General features: G+C 40.1%; 1 protein-coding gene across 1 annotated transcript in view; it reads left to right on the top strand.

Annotated features, from left to right (window-relative positions):
- Nucleotides 1-18,974, top strand: part of LOC127658882 (rap guanine nucleotide exchange factor 4-like) — a 79,261-nt gene that overhangs the window by 10,778 nt on the left and 49,509 nt on the right. Inside the window, exons 2-3 of the mRNA XM_052148422.1 lie at nucleotides 12,221-12,293; nucleotides 13,227-13,291. Coding sequence (XP_052004382.1) covers nucleotides 12,236-12,293; nucleotides 13,227-13,291 — 123 coding nt within the window. The 5' untranslated portion in view covers nucleotides 12,221-12,235. The remainder of the gene's footprint in view (nucleotides 1-12,220; nucleotides 12,294-13,226; nucleotides 13,292-18,974) is intronic.

Here is an 18,974-nt window from a genome sequence, read left to right as displayed (position 1 = left end):
TAATTAAAATAATAAACAGTTTTCTTCATTGTTTCTTTGAAAATGAATTTAATTAATTTAAATGTAGTTTCTTTAAAATAATTACATTATAAAGTTATAATGGAGAGATGGTTACATGCTAAACAAATTAATATGTACATTACTGTACTACAAAACCAGTTGTAAACAACTTGAGATACAACTTATGAGTTGCACATACATGGGGACCTTATACCTTAAGTGACTTTTAGATGCTACGGTATTTTAAAATGTACATTCTGTTTAAACAAACTATATGCAAAAATTGCAATGAAAAGTGACAACAAATTGTAACTAAAATAATAAATGAGAAAAGAGCAGCACTCTGGCGAAACTGCTGCAATGTTATAAAATAATCATTCATGAATATTAGTCAATGTTACACTAACTTCACTGGAAAATAAAACCAATTAAACACATTACAATCTGTAATCACTAGAGTATTGTTTTGATTCATTAAAACATGACAACCAAAAAAAGCAACAACACTACTAGAAAACATATCCAAGTATTTTAGTAAGTAAAAAGCTCCACCACACTATTAACAACTGAGCATCCATCCGGAGACTGATGTCCTGCCGCTGCTGTCCTGATCCGCGATTCCACTGAACAGCCATATCTTCCAAAGTCGACACTCATGCGTGATGCGTTATGGACAGTACAGTAGCCGTTCCTTCTTTCTGAGCTGATAAACATGCAAGGACAAATGTAAGCCTGCAAATCTGCAAATCCGATCCAACAGCTCAAAATAAAAATGATTGTTTTAGGATCACGCAGTGAGTCATGGTATTTGTAATCATTCTATGTACTCACTGAAAAATGTACTTTTGTTTATTGTAACTAAAATCGTATGCAGCGGCATGCAAGCCCAGGATGCAGAGCACAGAGTAGTTGAGGAATGAACGATACGATCCTGTTTGGTGATTACAATAAGGAGGGTGATGCGTTATCGCTCACGGCACCTGAAGGTGAAAGCCCATCTGGCCTTTACATCGAAACCATGTCACATCACGTCGGCACTTGCGGGCAAGGCCTACACAGCGGCAGGCCAGGCTGTCTTGGCCCTGCAGGCCTACCAGGCTGATCTGCTCAAGGAGATGGATGTAAGTGGTCCTGATTCTGAGTTGTTTAAAGAACTGCATCGCACTAGAGACCTAGCGCTCCAGGCTACCAAAGTGACTGCCCAGTCCATCGGCAGGTCCATGGGTGGCCTGGTGTTCTTGAAGACTCATCTTTGGCTAAATTTGACTGAGACAAGCGACATCCACCGTACATATGCGGAAAGCATTATGAGAAAGCATTCAAGGTTACCACTTGAGCCCTATAAGAATTATAACCTATAGGACATGGCCAGAGTGGGCTGAGCACTGACTTTGTCTGGACGCTTGCCTGAGGGATAGTGCAAGAGAGTGGGTGTAGACAAAATCTTGCTGAGGCGAAGTGTCTACTGCGCAACCCACTCTTTTGAGCTCTCCCTCAGGCCAGCGTCCAGACAGCGTCCAGTGTCCTACAGAGATTAATCCCAGTACAATACTATTATTCTTTTAGGGCTCAAGAGGTAACCTTAAATGCTTTCTCCACTCCTCCTTTTGAGTTTGACAAAGCACAGAGATAGCATTTGCTTTGCCTTGTAAGGGCACTGTATTTGTACATCGAACATACGAGTCAGTTCAGGCTGATGGAGTATCTCTTTGTTTGCTTTGGAGGCCGCCCGAAGTGTATGGCCATTATCTCAAAGCACAGAATTTCTCATTTGGTGGATGAAGTCATTCCACTCGTGAAAGATTTGCAATGCCTTCTATGTCCTATAGGGGTGCAATCTCAGAGATTAATCCCAGTAACGTGCTATTATTCTTATGAATAATAAGTAATAAAACTGAGTAATATAGAACCATATCAATTAAAAAATATACAGTAAATTACATCATTAAAGTGTATTAGTAATGCAACAGTAATTGTGTTTGTTAATAGAGCATTTATAAAAACCCCTTCTCATTCCCTAAGCATACAGTTTTGGCAATTGTGCAGAAGCTGTCCGCTTCTGCATGATGATGCCAAATGTGCCCCCTGGCATCCTCTCCTTGACACAGCGAGAAACTCTTTTTTCTTTCAAAATTTTTTATTTCAATTAGAAAACTTTGTCGTCAGTTATCAATCTTTGAATATTGCTTTATGTGCTAAACTTCAATGTCTTATAATATTTGTGAATATATTAGTGTAAAATTGTATTATACAATCATATATAGTATTTTAGATCCCCTAACCCAACCCCATTTCTAAACCTAACCAGATATTGCAAATATCCCCCTTCCATGAAGAAACCATCATCCTGATTCTACCGGCATGTCTCATTCAAAAAATGAATACAACCGAACTTTAGCTCGTCACAACCGGTCACAAGACATGCGAGAGCCAATGGTAAAAGCTAGATCTGGTAACAATGGGTCATAAACCGAGCAAGAGCCAAAGGTAAAAGCTTGAGCTCATCAGAATGGGTCACAAGACACGTGAGAGCCAATGGTAAAAGCTAGATCTCGTCACAATGGGTCACAAGACACGTGAGAGCCAATGGTAAAAGCTTAAGCTCATCACAATGGGTCACAAGACATGCAAGAGCCAATGGTAAAAGCTAGATCTCGTCACAATGGGTCACAAGACACGTGAGAGCCAATGGAAAAAGCTTAAGCTCATCACAATGGGTCACAAGACACGTGAGAGCCAATGGTAAAAGCTTGAGCTCATCACAATGGGTCACAAGAAACGCGAGAGCCAATGGTAAAAGCTTGAGCTCGTAACAATGGGTCACAAGAAATGCGAGAGCCAATTGCAAAAGCTTGAGCTCGTAACAATATGTCACAAGACACGCGAGAGCCAGTATGAAATTCATACCCCCAAAATATGTCAAGATGACAAAATTGTACCCCAATGTATAATTAAACTATGCTAAAATTATGATGCCCTTCGTGTCAGTCAGTTGACGTAAAAAGGTTTCTCGTTGAAGAGAACACACTTGCTGGTTGCATTGGAAACCGACGGCAGAGAATGCCTTTGGCATGCTGGGCTCTTGCAGAAGCATCAGTTTTCAACGCCTTCGTTGTGAGATTGTGTTAAAAGACATGTAAGCCTGCAAACTAATGTGAAAGTTCAAGACAAGTAAGTAAATCTTTTACAATTAAATACACTTCCCACAGGTATCATCCTGGGAATATAACACATGTGAAGGCCTATTTTATACTGTTTACCCACAAATTAAGCTATGCAGACTTCATCACCATGGAAACTGTTGAAGTGATGGGTCTATGTTGAGCTCACCCATCCTAAAATACAGTCAGCTGTGCCTATTAACTATAAACCAAATTAGAGGACCGGGACTAACTGGTCAGCTTGAACAGTACTGTATATCTATTGTTTTATTTTAACAAACTTTTTCGTTAAATGTTTTGCTTGTACTATGTCTTAGATGCCACTTGCTTTGATATTTTTCATCTAATGTAATGCCAATCATTTGTATGTGTCCAAATATTATTTGGTGTCACCATATGCTCACTCACAATGTTGTGTTACTCATCAATAGTCATAATGACACGTTATGTTATGTGTTTGTTATGTATGAGATGTATCAGTCACAGATATTGTAACACAGAGGTCACAGAGAGACCTTAACTTCCTGGAGAGTGATACTCATATCTGCTCAACACTAAAGCTGTGTTAACTGTACCAGGTGTCCTGGTTAATGCGTTGGGATGCCTGACACTGGCATTAGTCACTGAGGTCCATTTATTGGCACCTCCCTCCCTCTGATAAAATCAGCTCAGTCTGTCAATTTCCTTGTTCATGAATGGATTTTTTTGAATCCTAATCCAATAGCTGCTGCTTTGTAATACTTTTTTGATGAGTCTCAGACAGTGATATGTAAAGTTGAAGTATATTAATGTTAAAATACTTTCTCCCATCCTAATATGCAGAGACAATTATAATCAAGCCCTTCATATGTTGACTTCACTAAAACGTTCTTGTTCATTTGCTTTGTTGTCTTCTGTTCTGTATTAATTGTATTGATCAAAGTAAAAATCAATGGCATAATCAATGGCATAAAATGGTCTTTAGGGTAGAATGAATCATGTCTGTGGTGGACACTTAAATAGATTATCTGATCTCACTAGATGCCCTTTGACTTTAAATGAGCACTAATCTCTCTCTTGTCCATCTTTAGCAGACACTTTTTGTCCAAAGCAACTTAAAAAGACCAATGTTAAGTGCCTCACTCAGTGGCTGTCTGTCTATCTATCTGTCTGTCTGTCTGTTTAGATACTGATGTCTGTGCTCTGTGGTAGATCTAAAATGGTCAACTGTCTTTGTGTAAGTTTGACTATGTAGTCTGTGATTATCATCCATTTCACAATCAGTACAATGTGTCACACATAAGGAGTGACACCAGTAACAGCAAACAAGCTGAAAATTAAAATAAAAGGAATATGACAAAATGTCCTATGTGTGTGACATGTTAAAGTGCATGATCTGGTGTTTGGTTAAAAAATATTGGTTTAATCTACAACCTCAATTCAAAAAAAAATTGGGACAGTATAAAAATCTTGTGATTTGTAAATTATATTCACTCTTTGCTATATTGAAAGCACTATAACTAAACATTATATGATGTTTTTTCTTATGAATTTCAATGGGTTTTTTTCAAATCAATTGATTGCAACACACTCCAATAAAGTTGGGACAGTCGAATGTTTACCACTGTGAAACATCACCAATTTTTCTAATAACACGTATTAAGCATTTGGGCACTGAACACACAAGTTTGAAAAGTGGAATTGTTCCCCATTCATCCATTAAGTAGGTCTTTAGCTGCACAATTGTACGGGGTCTTTGTTGCCATATTATGTGCTTCAAAATGCACCACACATTCTCAATTGGAGACAGGTCAGGACTGCAGGCTGGCCAATCTAGCACCTGCACTCTCTGCTTATTCAGCCAGTATGTGGTTTGAAGTTATCCTACTGAAAACTCCAGGATGTCCCTAGAACAGACGGTGCTGGATGGCAGTATATGCTTCTCCAAAATTTTTACATATCTGTCTGCATTAATGGTGCCCTCACAGATGTGTGAATTACCCATTCCATGGGCACTGACACATCCCTGACCCATACAGACACTGGCTTTTAGACCTGACACTAATAACAGCTTGGATGGTCCTTTTACCCGATGGCTGTGTTTTTCAAAAACTATTTTAAATGTGGACTCATCCGACCAAAAAACATGGTGCCACTGTTCTACTTTCCATCTAGGATAGGACCGATCCCAGAGAAGTTCGCAGCGCTTCTAGACAGTGTTGATGTATGGCTTCTCCTTTGCATAGTGAAGTCTTCATTTGCATCCGTGGATGGAGCGGTGAATGGTGTTGACTAACAAAGGTTTACTAAAATAATCCCAAACCCATGTTCATGATATACATTACAGATGAATGATGTTTTTTAAGACAGTGACATCTGAGGGAGTAGAGATCACGTGCATTCAGAAGTGGTTTTCGTCTTGCCCTTTACGCACCAAGATTTTACAAGATTGATTGAATATTTTATCTACTATATTGTGCACTGTAGAGGGTGAAATGCCCAAAATCCTTCCGATTTGTCTTTGGGGAACATTGTTATAAAAGAGCTGGATTATTTGCAGAAGCATCGGTTTGCAAATTGACAAGTCTCAAACGATCCTTGCTCTTGAAGGACTAGGCTGTTTTTGGATGCTCCTTATATACTATGACATGATTGTCTCACCTGTTTAACATCTCCTGTTTCACATCGAATTATTATTTTAACTTGTCAAATTGTTATTAGTCTTAAACTGCCCCTGTCTCAACTTTTTTGGAGTATATTACAATCCTTTGATTTGAAATTACTGTACATTAAAAAATACACATGGACACACAAACACACACACAAACACACACTTGCGAGAAACAGAGCCCTCATGGCAGCGCACCCCTGGTGGTGTTGTAAACGGTTGCAACCTAAAAGCTATATAGTTAATGGCGACATAACCACACTGCTGAGAAGTATACTGTAATGAGGAGGAGGTGTGGCCGGGCATGGCCGGTGCTGAACCAGCTGATCAGTGGTAAAGCGAGATAAGGGGCAGATGGAGACACCAATTGGAGAGAGAGAGAGAGAGAGATGCACATGGCCAAACCCTCTTCCTCGTCACACTCCTCCCCCGCCTGATTCAGGCCGGGGTGCCACCGTCTGACTAACTACCCCATCTCTGGAGGGGAGACGCTGCACTCCCGGCCATTCTGTCAGCCGGTGGTCCACTCCACCTCCTGCAAACCTGGGGGAGAGAAGAGGAGGGGTGTGGGGAGAGGGAAAGGGTAAGGGTAAGCGGAGACACACAGGGAGAGAGGAGAGAGAGAGAAGAATTTGCTTGCTGTCTCATGGACACGCTGTTGCATGGTCTTCAACTGCTCCTCCGTTGGCGGACATCAATTCGATCCTCCACTGGTGGACAGCAGCGAATACTCCGGCCCCTGGTGGATGGAACCACTCCTTCCCCTCTCGGCAGATGGACGCTGTTCCTCTAGCTCTCGGCGGCAGGCAGTGACCCCTCCATCCCCAGGCAGATGGCCGCGACTGCTCCCCAGGCGGATGGCAGCGGTGAGGACTCCACAACAGCGCATCCCGGATTTCGGCACCACTGTAACAGGTAAAGGATGGGCAAGGAGGAGGAAGGAACCGGCTGAACAGTAAACATAAGTTTAATGTAAAACTCAACTTAAAACAACATAAAACCTAAGACAAACAGACACACACAATGTGGCCACGCGCATCACTATCTCAGTGTAATTCAGCTGATTACTGATTCAGCTGATCAGCTGATTCAGCATTGGCTGTGCTACATCACGTCCTGGCCACACCCTCCTACTTGTCACATATGCTTAAACTTACATCTTGGCAATTTGAAGAAATGTTACTGCTGACCACAGCCAATGCAAACAAAGTTAATCCCACGTGCCATCTCTCTCAGTTTCTCTCTTCCGCTATGCACACCGGCTGTGCGTCTTGGCCTCATTACACCTGTGTGCATTATTTTTCTCGCATTATCCATTCTTCAATTATGGAGGGTGGGGTCAGACTTTGAGTGTGCACGCCTGGGCCACAATTGGGCTAATCAGCCAAGGAGAAGGGTAAAGACGAGCCAGATTCGGGAGAGAAGAGCAACACCCAGTTGCCGTGTTTATGTTCGTGTCTTTTTGTTTAAGTTTTCATTAAATATTACTTTGATGGTTCATCCAGTTCCCACCTCCTCCTTTCCCATTTTAAACCTTTGGTGCCGAAACCTGGGAAGGAGGAGGGATGCACTGTCGTGGAGTCCTCACCACTGTCATCCTCCCAAAGGAGCAGCCATGGCTGTCTGCTGGGAGACAGAGGAGTCATTGCTGGCTGCTTGGACACGGAGGAATGGCCGCTGTCCGCAAGGGGAGGAGGGGCTTACTGCTGGCTACCTAGAGTGGTGGAGCCGCTGCCACGGGCTTGCTACCAGCTGCCAGAATGCAGAGGGGTGTTCCATCCACCAGGGGTTGGAGGACCCGCTGCTGTCCGCCTGGGGAGGAGCAGCTGTTGACTGCCAGAGGGTGGAGGAGTGGTCGAGGACCAGGTGACGCTGTGTCTGGGAACCGGCAAGCAATTGTTTTTGTCTGTCTCTCTCTCTCTCTCTCTCTCTCTCTCTCTCTCTCTCTCTCTCTCTCACTGTTGCTCTGCCTCACTCAGGCTCAGCCAGAATGGCAAATTTACTTTAAGGGCAACATTATATAACCAATCAGGTCTGAGTAAACTGGTCAACATACACCTGATTTGATTGGTGATATGAAGCAGGTAGACCACCTTCCTCCTTGCACTAGCAAAATGTTTTTGAGAGAGAAGGTCATGCCAAAAGTGCTAGCACTTGGAATAGCAGATGGAACAATTTATATGGAATTATACAAACACGTCATTTACACTTTTGCAATAGTTTATTTTTACACATACAAACTGATTGTGTTGGGTCAAATAATTTTGCTGTTCATGACACCCTTTCTTTGCTTCCATATACTGCAACTGTTTGCTGGTTTACTATATTTTTGGCCCTATTTAGGTGGGAAAAAAACTGTGTTAAAAGTGTAAGCGCAAAAGAAAATTCTGAAAAATAAAGATCACATACAGATTCACAACACATGAATTACACATTCAAATATTGCAAATAATTTTTTCCTTACTCTTACAGCTTGATTTACACCTTTACAAATCTTACTGTGTACATTCAAATCTTTCAATCATGCTTGTAGATTTGTTTACACTTTTACAAATATTACAAATCTTACTGGTCACATGCAAATCTTTATGGCACTAAAAGATTTTAGTAGTTTTTGCCTCTTGATAAATATTTCTCAGCACAACTTTGGTCAGATGTGAGCTGCAGGGGAATTTAAAGGTGGTCGCACATTGGACGCGTCTGGTTGTGATGTCAATTTGTAGGTGAACATGGAATACTAATTTATGAAGGTTAATTAGTGACTAATACTAATTTGCCATGGGTTCCCTCTGGATTGTTCTATCGGGTTTTATAATGGGAGTTTTGGATTTATGAGTAAAATAAGATTTGTGGTCAACATTACATAATGATACTTGGACATTACACCAGTTTCATACACTCACCTGCAAACTCATCAATGTCACTTTGTTCATCTTTGAAGAAGTACATAATGTATGGTGTACAACTTTATTGTATGGTGACTATATTTTGCTAGAATTAGATTTGGACTGCACCCTGCACCGCAGCAACATGCCCTGTGCAATAATTGTGCCTTGTCCTTGTTCTAGTATTAAGTACAAATATGTTGTGGACTCCCAAAGCTGTTACACCAGACAGATTACATTAAACGGAAGGCCAACTGACAGTGAATTAGAAAGCACACAAATTGGGCTTCTAATTTAAATTATTAAATTATTATGTTAATATATCGATGCCTCAAAAACATCCAGAAAATAACATTGTAACAGGTTCTTTAACTCTCTCTGAAATGAGGAAGCAGAGACCAGACGAATTTCCACCTTCTCTTGTCTTATTATTGTGCAAATCACTTTTCAGTGTCACAGCAATCTTAACACACACAGTCACTCTCCCGCCTCTGTGGCTCTCATCTTCCCTTTCCCTTGTTCCCTCAGTGCAACACATAACAGTTGTTAGTAAATTACCCACAGGTGTAACCCCTTACCGCTCTGGTCTCCCAATCTTGCTCTCCATTCACAAATCGCTGCTTGATGACGCCCCCACCTCCACATACTCCCATCACCCATCCGGCCTGCAACCCCCCTTCTAAAGAGGAAGTCCGCAACAGCCATCTGCGCCCCTGGTCTGTGGACCACTTTGAAATTAAATGGCTGAAGAGCCAGATAACAATGTGTGATCTGCGCATTGGTATCCTTCATGTGATGGAGCCATTGGAGCAGGGCATGGTCCGAACAGAGGGTGAAAGCCCATCCCAGGTGGTAGTACTGAAGGGTAAGTACCGCCTACTTGACTTTCCTTCTCAATGGTGCTGTACTTTGAATGTCTTACCGAGAGCTTCCCGCTGATATAGAGCTCCCGTAGCTGGGGTCCCAAACAAACCGAATGGAAGGGTCACAAATTTTATAATCCAAATTGAGTGGAATATGCCGTTTTTTCACGGGACATGGGAGTCAAAGGGAATCTGCCAATATCCCTTTGTCAAATCCAGTGTTAAATAAAAGTGTTTCGCACCTAGCCGATCTAGCAGTTTGTCAATACACTTCAAATTTAGACACTGTGTTGACTTTTTGAAAATCCACACAGAAGCGAACCGACCCATCGGAGCTGGACCAGTCATTGTTGGATTCCTCTATTAGTCACATATTAAGCATGGTCTTAATTTCTTCCAGTTTCTTGTGTTCGGGCAACCTACAGGGGCGAGTGTGCACTACCACCTCTGGGGTTGTTTCAATTTGGTGTTCTATGAGATTTGTACAACCAGGGAGGGGCAAAAACAAATCAGAAAAATCTGCTTGCAACTTAGCAACCTTTATGACTTGGGACGGAGAGAGGTGGCCGCCACACGGGATCAGGGTAATTTGATTGGCAATTTTACTAGTCACCTCCGGCCCCATCTTCTCCCTCTCTGGAACCACCATTGCCAACAACACAGGGACCTCCTCTTTCCAAAGTTTCAGTAGATTAAGTTGGCATATATGCCTTGCTCTATGCGTTTATATTACCTCAACATCCCCGACCTGTCGTGTTACCTCAAAGGGCCCTTGCCACTTAGCGAGTAATTTAGAGCTCATTTTGAGTAACTTATATCTCTGTGTCAATTAGCGAAGCCGAGCACCCCTATTGTACTGCCGGGATTGATGTTCTTGGGCCTGGAGGAAATTCTCCTATGTTACTCGTCTCAGTGTTTGGAGTTTTGCACTCAGGTCAAGAACATACTAGATTTTGTTTTTACTCTTTGGAGGACCATCCTCCCAGTTTTCGTCAAGGTGTCTAAGACGTCTGCGGCCGTACATTAATTCAAAAGGGGAAACACTGTGAACAATAGTGGTTTGATTTATACCAGTTTCTCACATCCTCGTGAACGAACTTATGAATCATGTTTTTAAGGGTCTGATTAAATCACTCGACCAGGCCATCCATCTTGGGATTGTAAATACTGTGAATTGATTTAATTCGTACAGTTTGTGAAGTGTACGTGACATAAATGTAGTGCCTTGGCCAATTATGATCTCTTTCGGGATCCCAACTCAGGAGATCATTTTAAAGAGTGCTTCCGCAACACTTCATGCTGAAATGTTGCGCAGGGGCGCTGCTTCAGGGTATCGCTTGCATAATCCACCAAGACTAGTACAAAGTGATGCCCCTGTGCCATCTGTTCTAATGGCATGACGAGGTCCATGGCAGTTTTTTCTAAGGGGACCTCGATCAACGGAAGAGGGCTCAATGGTGCTTTTGGAGTGGCTGGTGGATTTACCAACTGACATTCGTGACCTGCAGCACTCCACCAGTGTACATCCCTGCAAATGCCCGGCCAATAAAAATATACATCCCTGCTCGATTGGGGGAAGCCTGTGGCACATCAGGGAACTCCATCGCCGGGCATTGGTCCCAATAATGCACCACAGCGCCAGCAGACTGGCCCAGGCTTTCCCCACAATGGAGTCACCAACCTGTGAGGGAGGCTAGAGAGAGAGAGGGGAAACCAGCGGGTTAGGGAAACCCCTAGAATGGGGCAGTGGTTTTGGAAAACTGCAACCTGTTTCTGAGGTGCAGGGACAGGAAAAGGGAGAGAAGGGGGAAGGGCGAGAGGAGAGTGAAGAGAGAGTGAGAGACGGGGGCTCACTGGCCCTCAGGTACGCCGACAAATGGTCCTCAGCCAGCTGGATTGCCTCCATCAGTGATGCCATGCAGTGGCACTGGACCCACTCAGCCATTCTTTTTGGTAGCCAGCCAACGAACAACACAAGATCGATGACAGGGGTCGCAATCCTCTGCCAGCAGCCACCTCTGACAGGCTGTAGGGCAAGGGCAAACATTCGCCGTATGGCAGCATCCGAATGTCTTGAAAGTCACTTTTCAGTGTTACAGCAATCTTAACACACACACAGCACACACAGCAAGCGTGTGTCACTCTCCCCCCTCTGTGGCTCTCATTTTTCCTTTTATCTCTATGTCGCCTCTCAATGCAAATTGGCACTCGACCACGGCCCCACCTCCACAAAAATGTCTATTTCATAAAATCAATATTTTATGACATTCCTAGTGATGAGTGTGTAATGTTAATGTGATGTGTGTACTGTACATGGTGTTATTCATGTGTGTAATGTCAGCTCTGTCTCAGATAACTGGAGCTTTTACATAACACTGAGTATATGTGTGAGTGAGTGAATGCATATTAATGGTGTTTGCTAAAGCAAGCATCATTGTTACTATTGGTTATAGGGTTTGTAAAAACCACTTCAAATCACCCAAATTTTTTACCAACCATATAGCAATGCCCTGCCTGCTTAAAAATCTAGACATATGTGGCCTCTATGACCTGACATTCTCTTTTCATATCAAGTCATTTATTACACATGTATGCCTCTTTGTAGAGTATGTGATGTTGTCTGTGCTATATGTCATTTGTGATTGGAGTATTTTTGTCTTTCAGAAGTATCGTCATTGTATGACTGGATTACTGGTTCCTCCCTATGGTGTTATGGAGAGTGTACTAAACACTGATAGTAAGTAAAAATACCCTCTGCTCAATTTTTAAAAGAACGGTTAACCCAACAATAAATGAGGGGCCATTTCAATTGTTATTCACTGATAATCTTCCCCTCAAAGCTTTCATGTATTCAAACTGCAACTGCTCACATGAAACACAAGAATGACGGTCTGCATTATTGACATCAAACCATCTTCATGTGCCAAATTTCTAATATATATTCAAAATAAATTAGCATTTGAAAGCATTTGAGAATAATTTTTTTTTTTTTTTTTTTTTTTTTTTAGATCTGAAGCAACTACACTGTAAAAAATTTTTTTGTTGTAATTTCTTATGGGTGACATCAAGTAAAAATAGATCTATGAGGTATAAAGGCAGATTAGCACTTTTTTCAGTGTCATATGCTCTGAAAATATGCAGAGATGCTCTGAATTTTAAAAACTAAACAAAAAACCAAGTGTTTTACAGCCTGATGCTGTAGGGGAAATTGAAGTGCCTAGGTTCGGTAAAATACTACGGCTTCACTTTTCAATCAACAATTGATACCTAGATATATTACACTGATCTAAATTCAGTGCCACATGTTGTTTGTATTTATAGAGGGGGATGGATGTGGTGCTTTATGTGAGATAAGGGCATTCCAGGACCATAGTCTAAACAGGATGTTGTTCCTAAAGGAGAACTCTTTTGTGTAGTGGGTCGTAACCCAGGCCTGCTCCCTGCGGCCCCTCAGGACCCATTACTGAAGATTACACATGATGCCTTAAACACGCTGTATTTAATCCTCTTCCTTCAGTGTTTCTGATAATCAATAATGTCTGAAGGTTGATATGCGACAATATTTTACTCTCCTCCTGACTTGATTAAATGATTAATGTTAAAATGATTGAAAACACAAAGACATTTTTTTTACAGTATGCTCTTCACTTAATTAATTTATTTTCCTTAGGAATGCCTGACAAAGAAAATCTGAGAAACAATTCCCCAGGATCATCGTCCAAACACTTCAATAAGGTTTGTTTTTACCCACAAATACAAGCTTCCATGTTTTAAATCTTCCATTGTTCAAAATGACTTTCCAAAGCCACATGTAAACTGTTCTGTCCAGGGTCATGACATCTGATGACAGTCTCTGTGATTGTCTTCTTATATTCTGATGTCCATTCGAAGTCTAAATACAATAGTTCACTTTCCCAAAATCATTTACTCACCCTCATATCATTCCAAACTGATTTTACTTTCTTTCTTCTGTTGAATATTTGTGTGTACTACTATTATTTTCTGATGTTTTTTTGTCATTTTTGGAGCTCAAAAGCCCCAGTCCCCTTTTACTATATGGAAAAATAGCCAAAAAGAGACTTTTTGCAGAATATAATATACTCTGATAAACTTCCTTTTTGTGTTCCACTGAAGAAAGAAAGTCATACGGGGTTTGAAATAGGGATGCATCGATTCGATACATATCAGCTCTGATACTGAAGCTTTTAGATGGATCGTGTATTGGTCCGACGAGCCCGATCCGAATCTGATACTGTGTGTTAGTCATGATCGTTACTGTCAAGCTCCAAAAATGCCATAAAAGAACCATTAAAACATCATTAAAGTAGTTCATATGACTCATGTTTTTTTTCCAAAGCCACTTGAAGACGTGCGATAGCTCTGAATCACAAAAGGCTGTTTAATAAGTAAATATATAAAATACAAGTGCAGCTCCAGCGCGTCAGTGAATGGTGCTGCTCTGTTTACACACCTGCGTGGCTATTTTTAGCCTTCACGCAGTGCGCAATATTTGAGCGCTACTCACTAACAACATCTCAGATGTAGATGCTCAATAGTTCGGTTCACTTATAATATGCATTTAGAACGGCACCAGAGGTGCATTTGACCAGAATTTGAATAAGAAGCGAAGTCCTACAAACAGACACTTACAGGACTTCCTGGAGAGTTCAGAATGTCAAAATAAAAGCGTGAGGGTTTAAAAGTTAAATGTGTGTGATTGAGATATATTACAATAGATTACTATTATAATATATTATTATTATTATTATTATAATTTGTTTACAAATTATAATAATTTTCAAGTTGAATGGGTTCCAAAAAATAACTGTGAATGAAAAGTGAGCTGATATCTTACAACTTAACTGAACAAAAAAGAGATCTGAATCCTTAAAAGTCCAGATACAAGTTGAAAAAATGACTTACACAATACTGATGACATATACTTTGGAATTACTGTTACATTATCCAGTATACTAGTTAACAATAATGTGTTTCTTAATAAGCTATACATTAATATTGAAATAATGTGTAGTCAGAGGTTTGTGTTTCTTTACATATTAAAGAGCACACCCAAATTGTAACTACATTGTAAATGAATTAACAGTTAACAAAAGCCTTCATCAGCCACAACCTAAGGACAATGCATCTACAGTATGTGTAATTCCTAAGATAATATGAGATGACTTTTAACACTAAAATTATAGTTCATATAAAATAATTTTGTTTAACCATTGACCCACAACACTTACTAGTTTACTAATTTTAACCGCTAGTTTTAAATATAGATAATAGTGGCATTATATTCATTCATTTTCTGTTATAGATATATATATATATATATATATATATATATATATATATATATATATATATATATATATATATAATGAATGTACAGCTGCTTTAACACAACGCCTGTTGTGAAATGCGCTGTACAAATAAATTTGACTTGACTCTTTTGAAAAAGTAGTTAGCTACACTACAATTACTATCAAAAAGTAGATATATAGCTACATTGAAGCTACTTAATGAGGCATTTTTTTACAATGTTACTATCAAACCAATAATAAAAAAAATAATAAAAAAATTTACACTAATAACCTTTATTACAATTTTTTTCAGGTCCTCTTAGGACATGTCCGGGAAAAAGAGGACATTCTGTATGTTCACCATATAATGGATAGTCGCATAATAATACAAGTCATACTAAATTATTTATTTTACCAGTAATTTTATTTATTTAACATGAAAATAATAGTTAATTAAATATTAAGAAATTGTGAAAATTATAAATGATCAATTGTGTTAAAAAATAGTTAATGCATGACAGGAATTATTTATCTCGCTGCTCCAAATAACACACAGATAATGAGAAATGAAATAAACATATTCAGAACAGAAAATAAATCCCTCAAAAGGCAATAATAAATTAAAAGTTAAATGTCCTGTCATTTTGTCTATTAACAACAAGGTGTCCAAAACATTCTTTGTTTCATAGAATAGAATGATTTTCTTTGGTTATTTTAAGATATACCCGCCCCTGTATCAATCAATATCAATCAATATTTATTTACAAGCACATAAATAAACAAGGTTGACCTAAATACTGTACAGTCAAAAGTGTGCAAACCAAACAAGCAAACATTAAGATGCACTCACAGGGAACAGAAAAGATACAAGGAAGGATAAAAGAGTTTTAAGTCGAGTTTTAAAAATCGAAATAGAAGGGGCAGTTCTAATATGAGTCGGGAGACTGTTCCAGAGCTTGGGACCGGCTATTGCAAATGGTCTGGAACTAGGGATAGTAAGCAGGTCAAGACCACTAGATCTAAGAGACCTAGATGGTCTGTAAGGGTGCAACAACTCAGAAAGATATTGTGAGGCCAGATAGTTTAGGGATTTGAACACAAATCAATCCTATATTTGATGGGGTACCAATGCAATGAATTCATGACTGGTGTAATGTGGTCAAATGTACATTTCCCCTTTAAGAGTCTGGCAGCTGTGCTTTGGACTAATTGTAGATGGCAAAGGGAAGAATGGGAGATTCCAAAATAAAGCGGGTACACAATAATCCAGTGTGATGAAACAAAGGCAAGAATCACGGTTTCGAAATTGCTCATGGACAGAAAGGACTTAACTTTCGTCAGAAGACGAAGATAATAAAACACGATTTAACTACAACGCTTTATTGTTTTTATTGTTTATTGCTTTATAAATTTGTTTATCCAATTTTAGGATAATGTCAAACAGTACACTTAGCACGCTAAGTATTGTGTGGAACAATAGAGCCTAGGTCAAAGTCAAGATCGCTGTTTTCATTCAGTCCAAAAAACATAATTTCAAAAGTTTTTCTCTCATTAAGGTTTAAAAAATTGTGTGCAAGCCATGATTTAAGTTCTTCTAAGCAAGCTAAGAGCGGCTGTATGGCATGCTTGTCATTATGCTTTAGAGGGAAATAGATTTGGGTGTTGTTTGCATAACAATGGAAGGACACTCAGTATTTGTTGAAAATGGAGCCTAAGGGGAGCATATACTGTATAGAGAAAACAATAAAGGACCGAGAATTGAGCCCTGTGGTACGCCACAACAGAGATGCGCTACAGAAGATGAGTGAGGTCCAAGACAGACAGTGAATTTCCTATTAGTTAAGTATGAACAAAACCATTTCAGGACCTCGAATGCCCAAACATGACTCCAGGCGGGACATAAGGATGTTATGATAAATCAAATCAAAGGCTGAGCTAAGGTCTAACAAGACCAAAGCCATAGCTTTCCCAGAATCCGTAGCAAGTAAAATGTCATTAGAAACTCTTAGGAGAGCAGATTCAGTGTTATGACGTGCTTTAAAGCCTGATTGAAATTAGAGACTGGAGTTGAACTAGCACCACTCTCTCCAAGATTTCGAGACGAAAGGCAGATTGGAGGTAGGGCAAAAATTTGTCAGGGAAGTGGGGTCCAGATTAGGTTTCTTAAGATAATGCGTCACAGTGGCAAATTTAAGGCAATCAGGGACAGTACCAGTGTTTAGGCATTTGTTGATGACAGACTGAAGCCCTGGTCCAACAGTATCAATTATTAACTTAAAGAAGCGTGGAGGAATGGCATCTTGGGGACACATGGTGGGCTTTAGGTGGTCAATAATGTCTTTACATGATTGCAAAGAAATGGGCTCAAAAACAGACCATGTTGAAAAACAGGATGGACATCGGTTGAGGCATACACAGAAGGAATCATCTGAGATCTTATAGTAATAATCTTATCAGCAAAAACCTCAAGAAGCTTTCACAGAGACAGACAGATGTTTCAGGGAAAACATATACAGTCACGTTTAAAACAGAGTCAATAGTGTAAAAATAATTTTTTATGATTGTTGTATTTTGTGACAGTTTTGTGTGATTAACTCAGAAAGGTATTTGCACTTTGCAGACTTGGCAGCTTTCTGAAAAGCAGAAAGTGAGTCCCTCAGGATTTCACAAGAGACCTGTAATCTATCATTTTTCCATTTACGCTCAGCTCTTCTACAGGCCTGTTTGAGGGAGCGAGTGATATCATTATGCCAAGGCACTGGGTTAGGTTTTTTTATGTTTATACTTCATTGGTGCAATAGAATCTAAAATGCTTACGCAGGTGGATTTAAACAAACTTAGATGTTCGTCAGCATCTAAGTTGTGTAGTGAGAATTCCAAGTTCAATGAATAACAGACCTCCTGGAGCAGGACGTGAATGTACAAGTCCACCGTGCCAAGAGTGTTGTTAGTTTGTCCAGAAAGAGGCCCCGAAAACAGTACAGGCATATGATCAGAAAAATTAGAACTACTGATTTCAATATCAGAGGCAGATAACCCATATGTTAAAATCAGGTCTAGGGTATGACTCTCTGTGTGTGTGGGGCCATTCACACATTTTACAAAACAAAAGAAGTCAATAAGATTTGAAAACTCCTTGGATAGTGGCTTTGAGTTACAGCATACATGAATATTAATATCCCCCAACATTAATCCTATCAACTGTGTGGTATCAATTTCCAGCGAGCTCCAAAGAGCACAGCATACATAGACTAGCTTAAATCCCTAAAAAAAAAGGGAAAGCACACCATCCGCTCGCAATGCAGCGAAACAGTGGTGCATGTAAAAGTAAACAAACTGTGGTTGGTTGCTTTACATAACCATCGGCAGTCTCTTCTTTTTTGCCTAATTTAACAGTAGATGGCAGTAATGCACAATTTTAGTTTGTGATCTGTAATTACAAAAGAAGAAGAAAGATGCAGCCTGATTCTGAGCAGCGGCCAGAATATGTTGCTAGTTCATCAGATGTTTTGGATTCTAAGCAATAAAAAAGGCTATTAGTTATAATCTGACCAAAACATGATGCAGCATTTGGTCGCGCTACACCACTACTTGCTGGTAGTTTGCTACTGGAAAAGCTACCCTACAAACGCTTCAGCTGTTCTACTCTGCACCTGGTTAGCGAGAAGATCTACTCTTCTCCCTTGCATGCTACAGCAGAAGTAGCGTACAAAACACTTTTGTGTTTTCACAGCGGTGTATTTCTGCCTGTTTCTGGCAAGCCAGAAGCTTAAGGCACATTAAGATGGAAATGTTTTGCTAGTGTTTTCACTAATATTCCTTGTTTGCTCCAGAGGGACCGTATGAGGGAGACTTGGAATGAAGGTGATGTTGAGTGCTTATTTGAGGAGGGTTTTTGCAGGCTCAAGCCTTGTGTGCCTCTTTTCTCTGTATTAAGCAATGTGGCTGTTCAGTATGAGTGCTGTATATTGATTGGGCTGGAATCCTCGTTAAGACCTCTCCTCTTGCTAACGGTCCTCTGCAGCTCCCGAGGGACAGTCTGCCGGCAGATAGATCTGGGAGGGGACAAGGGGAGGGAAACAAAACTATAACAATAATATTTAAATAGA

This window comes from Xyrauchen texanus, chromosome 18, assembly GCF_025860055.1.
Source record: "Xyrauchen texanus isolate HMW12.3.18 chromosome 18, RBS_HiC_50CHRs, whole genome shotgun sequence".
NCBI lineage: Eukaryota > Metazoa > Chordata > Actinopteri > Cypriniformes > Catostomidae > Xyrauchen > Xyrauchen texanus.
The sequence above is the reverse complement of the archived record's forward strand: the minus strand, read 5'-3'. Positions and strand labels throughout refer to the sequence as shown.